Here is an 11,122-nt window from a genome sequence, read left to right on the forward strand (position 1 = left end):
TTTGCATTGGAGCAGCTGACAAGGGTTCTAACCCCATCGCCTTTCATTGAACACTTTTGTGGAAAAATAGCCATCCAATGTTTTCTCAATGATATTTCTTTCCCTTCTCCAGGTGATTGGACTACAGGTGGAAGGGCAGAAACCAAGTTCTACATTTTGCAATGCTATAGCAGCAGTGCCACTAACTACAAGCACAATGAACACAAAAACATCCATATTATCGAGCATAACAAAATTTACATACTTCTCTCTGATGCCAAATCAAGCAATGTGCGAAAGAACCGGTGAGGATACACAGGAGGTTGCTCTGCTAGGGCCTGCACAACATACTAACGTGTTATGATGCAAGTTATTGTAGTTTTCCCACCCTTTTCTGTTCCTCTAAGAGCCAAGTGAGTGTTAAAAGTCATCACCGCCTCTCTCTCTAATTATCTTAAAGAAAAGGAGGAACCAACATGGCAAAGTCGGTTAAGGAGCCTAGCTCCTTAAAATGCAAGTGCAAGGATTGTGTATGTACAAGTGAGTGTCACAAAATAAATCAGGTGCGGTGTGTGTGTGTATGTCTGCAAGTGAAGTGTGGCTCAAAATTAATGTGTGATATAAAGCCAATGCCGTTCCCACCATATTCTCAATCACATGCATATGCCACGCCATATAAATTCAGATTTTTATAACTACCTGATGAATCAGGACAGTGGAAGGAGTCATTCCAGGGACAGTATTGACCTCTATGATCAACACCTGCAAACAGTGAAATAGGCTATGAACTAAAACAAAATATAAATTCTTTTATCAGCGATTTTAAATAAATGCTTGAATCTAGAAAGAGTCTCAATGATATCATAATTACACAAGGACTTTTACTTCAAATTCTGAAACTTTGTTGTTTCTTCTTGTTTGTTGGCCAAAGCATAAGAAAGATTATTATGGTTCTTTTAGGCTCTGTCTTACACTAGACCCCATTTTTTCCATCTAATTCAGGCAAAGGCAGAAACTGGTAGTATATTCAACCCCATCACAGAAGAAGTCTATCCAACTAGAGGAGAACTGGGGTACATCATATGCATTATTGGAGGAACATACCTCTCCGCTGTCAACATTAAGAAAAGCATCAATTCTCGAGAATCCTTCCAATTGCAGAGTATTTGCAATCAGTTCAATATGCTGTTTACATCGGTCCAAAACCTCGTTACTGATTCAAGAAGAGCACATTTATTTAATCAGATTACAGATCAAAGGAAACAATTAAGAAAATAAAATGAACAAAGAGAAAGAGTATATAAAAATAAGAATTAGATGTCTGAACTCTGAACTTAATGTAAGAAGTAAGCAGTAATAAGATTTTATTATGTTCCTTATAATACATATCCAAACCCAACGAAAGTTCATTTTCTACAATAACTTCTATAATTAAAAGTTCTACACAATGCATATCGAACAAAATACAGCCAGGTTAAGCTCCATTTTCACTAAACTTTACAGAACAGAAATGTTGAATAGTTTATCTTGATGCCTAACAGGGAGAATGCCATAAGAGTATTTGGATTAAATAGCAGTGCATTTATCAAAAAACTTATTATTGTGTAATAATTAGTGACTGGGGATTTTTGCACTTCACTCAGCATATATTTTACACTCTAAACACATTAAAGATCTTCTGCAAATATAAATGAGTGGAGTGGAAAAATCTGCACCCATATAAAATACATTTTCGCAAAGATTGTGGTTTCTCTAAAAATTTAACAGGAAATTCATGTATGCATCACAATACAAATAAAAAATTGAAGGAAAGCTGTTTTCAAGGAAAAAGATGTTAGGACAGTGAAACAAATTAACACAAGGGTTATTGAATTAAGGTTTAAAACAAACCTAACAATTGATGTCGGTGGAGGAGTAAGATTTATGCCAGTTCCACCTGGAAAATAAAATCTACATTAAGACACCAGAATAGACCAAAGGATTATTTTCATATACATAGTTTTACTGATGTAACTAAATCATGACATTTATCTACAAATTACAGGCAAGACCATCACTCAAATGTCATAATAACCATTTAATGTTCCAAGGACTCATAGGCAGCATGTGAAAATAAAGAACCACAGATGAAATTTCACATCTATAATGGGATATATTACAGCAGGCAAAGGCATACCTTGAAATTTCTCTTCAAGTGATAAAATATCGCCAGTTTCTTTAACTGTAACACTGGGACTCAGGGAGTGCATGGATCCACGTGTTCCTATAACACCAACTGTTATTTCAAGCCATCGACTGTGTCCTTTCCACATAAGACGATTTGCATTTTCACATGTGGATTTGGATGAAACAACAATCTCATCAGTCTCGATGAAAGGTTCAAAGATCAAGAGCTCTGGAGGAGGGTGGGGCATCTCGATCACTCCATGAGCCTTTATATTACACCAAATGACAGATTAAGAGTGTTGTCGTTTAAAATTCCTACATGTTCTATAAATAATGTACAATATCCAAGAGAGAAAAGTTGGACATATTTAGGATCTCTGCCAGTAAACACATACATATGGACAAATCAGGTGGGAAGCCACAATTTTTAATAGCACACACCACGGAGGGTAAGAATTTTATATCTGGGAATAAGCACAATAAGTCACAATAGATTAATTGCTTATTAATACATTAATTCTTTTGACGAACGATAATGGGTTATCATATAATTACTTAGACAAAAACGAAAAACATAACAGTGAAAGACTAGCAATTTCAATGAGAAACTAAGTAATCAGTCGATCTCTGTACAGCTCAAGCAGCCAAATTTTCAATACGACAGTTATTATGCATCTGCAAACAAGCATCCATGGACCCATGTGTCTTTCGAAAGCACATAAAGCACATTCACTCTCATTACATGCTGATCTCCTTGCTTAAATGGCTATCTTCTTATTATTTGTGATTTTTTTTTCATTGGCATTTGACAGGTTAATCATTTTTCAAAAATTTGTGAACTCAAACTCAAGCAGAAGATTCAGCAGATTTATGTCGTTCAGTTTCAGCAAAGAATATCTGTGAAATTGATTCAATACCTTTGACAAACTATTAGGTGGAATACGTAGAAGGCAATCCTCCAATGCTTTTACATACACTGCAAGGTCCTCTGTACAACTGCACGGACAAATAAATAAACACAATATGCTCAAGAGCAATTTAATGAAAAAATATTAATATAAGTCTACTAAAAATGGTTTCAGCTTGTGCACATAAAGTCTTTAGGAATATTTCAGTATTCAGCACGCCTCAGTCAAATATAACAACCCCAGAAAAACAAATAAGAAATGCTGTGTTCAGATGGTAAAATTCAAATGAAAGGATTTGGAAAGACTTTTTATTTTAAATTCTTTAATGTAATATTGTCCATCTAGAGAGGTGGCAATTGGATCAATTGTTGGGTTACCCATGAAGTTGGCTTCTCAGAGTTCATTAGCGTTGTTTGGGTTTTTAGAAATTTTTAAGAGAGTTTTGGGTTTTCCTTCAGCACTTGTTTCTTGGAAATTTTACATTTAAAATAATATTACTTTAGGTTGCTGGATTTTGACCCTAATAATTTTGGACTGTTTCAGAATTACTGCGACTCCAGATTGGGTTTACTGTCCTGGTGAGTGACTATCACCTCTATCCGCCTTCTTTAATTTAATATGTTGAAGAATGTGAATAAGGGCCTTTTTGAGGATTAGAAATAACATCTTCTCATATGTGTTTTATCTTCAATCCCAAATTAAGACTTTAATCACATCCAAGAATCTGATAAGAATTCATGAATCTAGTAAATGACTGGCAGAAAACCAATTTCAAATGCAAATCTTTAGTTTTCGAATTCCTCCATCCAAATGAAAGAAAAGAAAAACACAGAATTAGAAATAACAAAAGATATAAACTGACCGTAATCTTGCAACACCAGTCGAGCATCCATCCCTTGCTGGTTTAACACATAGAGTTTCACACTGGAGAGCTGAGGTCAAATTATGCCAAACCTCGAGTGCAGGCATATTTTGCAAATCCTGCTTTTTGTACACTTCTTTTTTTATGGTAAGAACTCCCAAATCTGCAAGCTGTTCATTTCTACATATCATGAGACTGTCACATAAAAAGAAGAAACAAAAAAGGAGGCTCTAACTGTAAACAAGAAAAAAAAGAGTTAAATATACAAATTCCAAAGGGAAAATGAAGCGAATTAATTTTGTTACCATACATGACTAAGAGCCAGAGACGTTGCAACTTTGTCCATACAGGTCTTTGAAGCCACCACACCAGGACCTGCATAAGAAGATAGATTAGCAATTAAATTCTGGGACAACAAAATCCTTTGTACGCCGAGTATTAAGATTGAACCTGTGTAAGGAACTCCTTGAGCCTCCAGCATAGACTGAAGTGTACCATCTTCACCAATGCCCCCATGCACTACAGAAGTCATCAGATAAATATCATTAAGATCCATACAAGAAATAGGAAAAAGGAATTGCTCTAGCCTCAAGTATGATATAAAGGTAAAAGCATATAAAATAACATCGGTAAACCCTATGTTTCTCTATAGAATAATTTCTTAATTTTGGCCAACTGTGGCATAAAGGTCAATTTTCAAGATATGAAATAAATTCGAGAAAGAATTCTTTAAGTGATAAATCGGATCAGTAAACCTTACCCTTTTTTTTCTGAGGAAGTAGTATACAAGATGAGCTATACTAACTGACAACCAACCCTACTTGAGAAAGCACAATAAATTTCAGCAATTCATAACAAGCACAATGGAAGAGTTAGTCTTAGGTTTGCAACATCTTAGTGACCGGTCCACGGCCTACAACTAGCCAATTCTTGCATAACAAGCAGAAGGTAAGACCATGCCGCCAGTTCTCTTCCGGATGTCCTATATCCATTGCCCTGCCATTGGCTTTGGGCCAAGATTTTTCCTCAGTTTCATCCATCAGAGGCACAGCAAATGTCAGCTATTGCCCAACAGCTAATGCTAACATGATAAAGTAATATGGTAACTTGCTGCTTAAACTAGTAAGCTTCCACGCACCAATTTCCAAACAGCTGATTTTTCCTTATGTTTTTCTTTAGAAATTTTAATTGAAACATCCATAAAAATGTAATATAAAGCTGTAAAGCATGAAGTTACTTTTGCATGCCCCATCATGTTCTGCTGCAAGGTCTGCCAGTACGAGAAACCAAGATTCTGTCCATATGATGTTTACATTACCACGATATGCAAAGTAACCATATGCAGTCACTGAGATCCATAATTTATGTTGTAACATGAAGCTTTTTTTGTTAGATTCATGACACCCATCACAGACTCATAGATCAAACACAAAATACTATGCCATTGCACTTCGACAACAGGAAAGGGAAGTAAGCAAGACTGACTGCAATTAAATGCATAGTTGAAAAATAGAACCTGCAATAAAAACTGTCGCTTGAATTTCTTTGGCAAGCTTTATCCACTCCTTCATTGAGAATATTGTGGGCAGTTCATCAGCAATATCAAATCCTTTAAACCAACTATGCTTCTTCAAACCTTCCATGAGATCATTTGTCACTTGGCTGCGCAAATGAGATGTAAATGCAGCCTGAGCTGGTTCAATCGCCTCTATACAAGCATCAAGAACTTCCTCCGTAGTGTGTCTCAGCACAAGAGAATAACTGTATTCAAAAGTTATATTATTTTTCCAGGCTTAAGAAATAGCAACATGAATAAAAATACATAATGTGCACTTACGGTAATAACCAAACCGCTCTAAAGCTATCATCAGAAGATTGGCCATTTGAGGGTGCAAGCAAACAAGGAGTCACGTCTAGCTGTACAGTATGTAACTACAAGACATTATTCAAATGCATGATAAACCTCAACTAGAAACAAACACACCAAATGAATGAAAGGGGTATAGTTTGGGCCATAGACATTGTCGTCCGAAATAAGTAAAAGGCAAGGCTAACCATTGATATAAGACACATAAAGCATGAAAATTTCAAGGCAGAAAAAGTAGGTTTTCTTTTCAGAATTCATTTTTCTTCCCCATCTTAGTTCAAGGAAGTCATATTGAACAAGTTCTACAAAACAGGTGGCATTTTGAAATTGTAACTCAAAATCCATACAGTCGAGCGCATCTGCCTCTAGCCTTCGGTTCCAAAAATCAGATGCAAAACTCAATTGCCTCAGTATTCAACAAGACACTTAAACCCATTGCTAATGATTATTGTTACAGTTGTACCTCAATCCTTCCCCATATTGAATGTTCAATGCTATGCAATAATCGAGGCATTTCAGATTATATATCACTTGGTTATCTTTATCATTTTTCAGAATTAGATTAAAATTACTTGCATCTTCAAAGTAATTATCTCCAGAGATCACCAACTTACATCATCAAATGCTTGCAATTTAAGCCAAACATTTGTTCCACTCATAAGAGATACTTGCCGCTCTGAAGTGTCTCCTCCAAATAAAACAAAAACTTTACGAGTGCCTTCACTTTTGCTAAATGATTCAGTTAGCTGTAGGGATTTTGATTTTCTTGGCAAACAATCTGATAAATTATAGTTTGAAGCAAGACTGGGAAACCTCAAGCAAGCGCGATGGATGATGCTTCGCAGAATATTCGAATGAGAGAATCCGACCTAGCAATTAAAAAATTGTGATTTGAATAGCAGCTTAGACTCAGATAATGAATGACCAAAAAAATCTCAAAGAAACAAACTATTAAACTTATTGGGCAAACTAACATATGTCTGATGTGTATTAACAAACCACATAGAATATGAATATCAAAGATTAAACTATGCACACTCCACAAGCAGCATATTTTGAGCCACAGTTATTACATTATCAGCATAACACATTGTTATCAGCATATGCCTATCTCAATTCATTGCATCACAACTATTGTAGCTATTCAAGATTCCTCCTCATGAAGCATGAAGAATAATATTGCCAATGCTAGGTAACAATTCTAAATGCCACCTCACCCTAGTTCAGGTGGTTGAGGGATGTGTTTTCAGACAAAGATTCTGTAGGCTCAAGCCACAGTCCTCTACTCTTCTATGACCCACACTTCCCCTCTTCCCCCACAAAGAAAGGGTAAGAATACTCAATTTACTTCCATTTTACATCTGGAATTATTGTGAGCCCAAACAGGTGGATCCCACATCCACAACTTTCTATTCAAGCCCATAGCACCAGAAACTATCAAAAAGTACCTTTGAAGCTTGCTGAAATAAAAAGCTGGTCTGCTCCATTCCACTAATCTGACATTTGAAAAAAAAAGTTCAATTTTACATGCATAAGAAGGATGATTGCCGAGTCCTAACAGAGGGAGGATGACTTACCAGGTTAATGTCAGTGAATAGTATTGTACCCAAATCAGTCCTACCAAATTTCCCCTCAGAAGATGAGAAGGCACTATTGGAAGAAGGCAAATACCATCCATCAATTCGAGCAAAATCACGTAGGCGAAGCCGTTGGAATAATAAAGATGCTCCTTGTCGAATCTTTTTAATTATATCTACAGGAAAACGAGGTGGAGTATGATAAGCTACCTGTGACAGAGAAAATAGTTCCCAGAACAGAAAGGTAAATAGAGGCAATACTAAATAAAGAATTTCATAAAGCAGAATTTAAAAGTTATGATTGTGAAGAAAAAGCTCCAACAGAATGCATCTCTACCTGCTGTGTTGGAAGATACTTTCTTCGGTAATTGAAAATTGCATCGTTTTCCCTTATATCAGCGCTGCCATGAAATTGAAGCTCCACCTGAATATTAATATCATATTACTAAGATGAAAATCTTTTGTTAACCTGCGGCAATTTTTTTCTTATATATCCAAACCTTGCAGTACTGGTGCTAGAAGCTCTCTTAGAAGCATTTATACAAATCAACACCAGTCTGTTAAAAGCAATATCTCAAATCTAACCATCCACCCTCCAACATACAATGGATAAATAAATAGCATCTTTCTAAACTTTGCAAATATCTCATAAGAGTACTTTTAGTAAATATGTTCAGTTCATATTTATCCCTCAGAACCTTGAGAGATTTAAACTGATGTTGCATACAGAAAGAAAGCAACAGTAAACTGATAAGAGGTCAAAAGCAAATAAGAGAGTACCTCAGTTGGTAGTAGAACAACAGGATGACATTCAAATCCAGATCCCACATCGACTACAATGGCCGTAAACTCACTCCCTCCATCAAGAAATAGTTCAACAAGGACTTTATCATCAATCCCCTTTCAAACATTAAAAGAACACATAATTTACGTCAGTTGAAATGCCAGTACTTCTCTAGTCTAAATAAAAACTGATTCAGTCTGCATGAAGTAGATTTCAGCACATTTCAATATTAAGTGTTATAGAATCCAAATAACCTCCAAAATCAAATCCTTTGCTTTTTTCAGGGAATCAGCAACACCATAAGCAACTGTTACGCCAATACTAGATCCTGCTACGGCTGGCTTTACCTGTATAAGGATGATGTTTGAGGTTCTATAGGCTAAATCATCTGGATTTGAGACTTTCTTATGCTTATCAAATAGATGCAGGAACATTGCCTTACCACAACCGTCCCAGAGGTAGGGTCCAATCGGTTGCTTGCAAACCACTTAAATAATTCAGATTCATCGGCTTCTTTTCCCTAAATACCATTTCTAGTGTCAGTAGATCCGACCACAATCAAAGACAGTAAATAAATTAATGTCTTGACCTATTACAGGGACTGCATAGACAATTGATCAAACAATTAAATTGTGACAAGAAACAGAAACTGAGTACCTGCACTAGGAAATTTGGTACAGTTATGAATCCTCGTTTGCTAAGCTCAATAGAGGCATAATACTGCCAATAATTTAAAAGGAAAATTGTTAGCATAGCACTATCTTGCAATTGCAAAAGAGATAGCCAGTTCCAGAACAACTATGAAGGGCACCCATGAAATGATTACATGAATGCTTCCTTCTGTATAGGTGGTCTAAAAACAATATCATTAATAAGCAGTAATCATACTCCAGCACTTGTCTGAGTATTCATCTATAACTCGGTGAAAAGAGACATGCCAATCAGTCAAATTAGATAAATTGTTACTTGTTATGTTCATCCCTCAAGACTATGCATTGCATGTATTTTAAATCTTGGCACTCAGTATCAACAGAACCTGGCCAATGTGGGCCTTATCAAGTTATCATCATTTAAAATTTGGTGAAAATTTTGGGAAAAGCTAGTGGAATTTTCAATTTCCAAAGAACTAACTCATGCAAGAAAGTTCAGATTTGGATTCACTTCTACTGAGCAATTTTCAAAATATGAAAATAAATAAAATAAATCTTCTCTTTTACCTTGTCAAATGCTTGACGACACTCGCTTGATCCAGTGCCAACAAATGGAATATTATAGTTTTCCAACAACTCCTGAATAATCCAGCACATTCAAAAGGATAAATATCATCTACAACTCTTCGTATCAAGCCAAATAAATCTAATATGTGCAAGTTGTATACGTGCACATATAATGTTGATGAAGAATTAAAGCACCGCATATACTTCACCTGGATGCCACCATCTTCACCAAAACGACCGTGAATAACAGGAAATACTATGTCCACAGAAGCAGCAAGGTGCTCTGCAAATTCAGACAGCGATGAAAATTGTCGTGCAAGGCTGCCAAAAAAAAAAAAACACAGAAAACAAAACACAAATACAGAAACATTTTAGCCGTCTCAACATTCTTCCAATTTCAACGACATGCTTCATAAAAATAAATAAATAAATAAAAAGAAGTAGCACACCTTTCAAGTTTAAAATCAAAATCTGCTGGAGTATTTGAATATACCTAAAAATTACCAATAGTGACACGTCATCAACTTCCACGGAGACCTAATTCAGCATTATTTAAAAGCACGATAGTGTTATACAAACCTGAGCAGGAGATATAGCATAAGCATTGAGTTCATAGTCAATGTAATAGCAGCTTACGTGTAAATCTTCTCCCTGATATAAAATTAATAAAATTTAAATAATCAAATGTAAAATTAAGAGTATAATAATAATAATAATAATAATAATAATAGAGGGTACCTGAATGTGATCAAGAACTGATCTAGCAGAATTAAGAGAGATTCCGCGTTCTGCGGAAGGACCTCCACATATTAATCCAACTTTCAGTACTCTATTTCCTTCCTCGGCCTTTTCATTCTGTAGAACTCGATCATCCACTGCCACGTCAGCAGCGGCGCGAGTAACTCCAACTCCTAAACACTGCGGGTTCTTTAAACAAGAGATGGAATTACTCTTCAGCTTGCAGTCCAAATGCAACAAGTTGGAGCGCGTTCTGCATGCAACGACGCCGTGTCGGTTGTGATTACTAGCGCTACGAAGAGAGGAGAGCTTTGAAGTGAAAGCAAGGGAGGCCATAGATAAAAGTTGTTGAAGAAAATAAAAGGATTATGGCAATAAGAAAGAGAAAGAAAGAAGAGATGGCTTTAATAAAAGGTTCTTCGGCTTTCATGTTTGCTACTTCAACATTAAACAATACGAGTTTCGGACGGCAGAGTAGCGGAATTGCGTCTTCTTTCATTGGCCCTTGGCGTTGTCGTTTTGTGGATGGAGTTAGTTTAATTATTCTCCTAATAGATACTAATTAAGAAAATAAATAAAATAGAAACTAAAATGAACATATATTACAAAATCCTTATGACGTTTTCTCTTTCCTTTTTTTTTATTCTTCTATGATTTGTCTTTTCTTTCCAGTTTATGTTCCACTGCCCGTTTGTTTCCAAGAATTCAAGTTTTCAAGAACTCGCTTAAAATGCAATTTCTTTATTCTTAACAATTTGATTGATTTATTATTACTGAAAACTTTGAAATTAAAAACTAACAATCAATCAAGGCATGGCTCTCCTACTGCAATAAAGTTAGATCCAACACAAAACCGTTAACTAGAATCCTGATAGCATAGCCATTTCTGAGAGGATGCAATAGATATTAGTATCACAACATAAACGCCAAATTAAGGAGAGAAACTGAAATGTCGAACTTCAAATGGCAAAAGGATATTTACTAGTTTGGTGATGCTATCAAATACCTTGACAGCGGCAGTGAA

General features: G+C 35.8%; 1 protein-coding gene across 3 annotated transcripts; it reads right to left on the minus strand.

Moving 5' to 3' along the window:
- On the minus strand, window positions 1–10,605 carry LOC8287922. 3 transcript variants are annotated; one of them, XM_015728125.3, is made up of 24 exons: window positions 10,099–10,605; window positions 9,997–10,011; window positions 9,854–9,897; window positions 9,570–9,681; window positions 9,361–9,432; window positions 8,801–8,863; window positions 8,586–8,663; window positions 8,398–8,490; window positions 8,140–8,259; window positions 7,697–7,783; window positions 7,360–7,569; window positions 7,231–7,278; window positions 6,397–6,651; window positions 5,753–5,847; window positions 5,432–5,676; window positions 4,366–4,434; window positions 4,226–4,290; window positions 3,916–4,085; window positions 3,063–3,141; window positions 2,156–2,411; window positions 1,870–1,915; window positions 1,084–1,192; window positions 679–741; window positions 1–317 (listed from the first exon to the last, which is right to left on the minus strand). In XM_015728125.3, the coding sequence occupies exons 1-24, from the start codon at window positions 10,432–10,434 to the stop codon at window positions 237–239; spliced, it is 2,811 nt and encodes a 936-aa protein (XP_015583611.1). In that variant the 5' UTR covers window positions 10,435–10,605; the 3' UTR covers window positions 1–236. The 3 variants fall into 3 exon arrangements, with proteins under 3 accessions (XP_015583611.1, XP_015583609.1, XP_015583610.1); XM_015728123.3 differs by lacking the exon at window positions 9,854–9,897 and adding an exon at window positions 9,810–9,853 and having other exon boundaries at window positions 9,940–10,011; window positions 10,099–10,604; XM_015728124.3 differs by lacking the exon at window positions 9,854–9,897 and adding an exon at window positions 9,810–9,853 and having other exon boundaries at window positions 5,753–5,832; window positions 9,940–10,011; window positions 10,099–10,601.
- Window positions 10,606–11,122: the final 517 nt, after the last annotated feature.

This window comes from Ricinus communis, chromosome 10, assembly GCF_019578655.1.
Source record: "Ricinus communis isolate WT05 ecotype wild-type chromosome 10, ASM1957865v1, whole genome shotgun sequence".
NCBI lineage: Eukaryota > Viridiplantae > Streptophyta > Magnoliopsida > Malpighiales > Euphorbiaceae > Ricinus > Ricinus communis.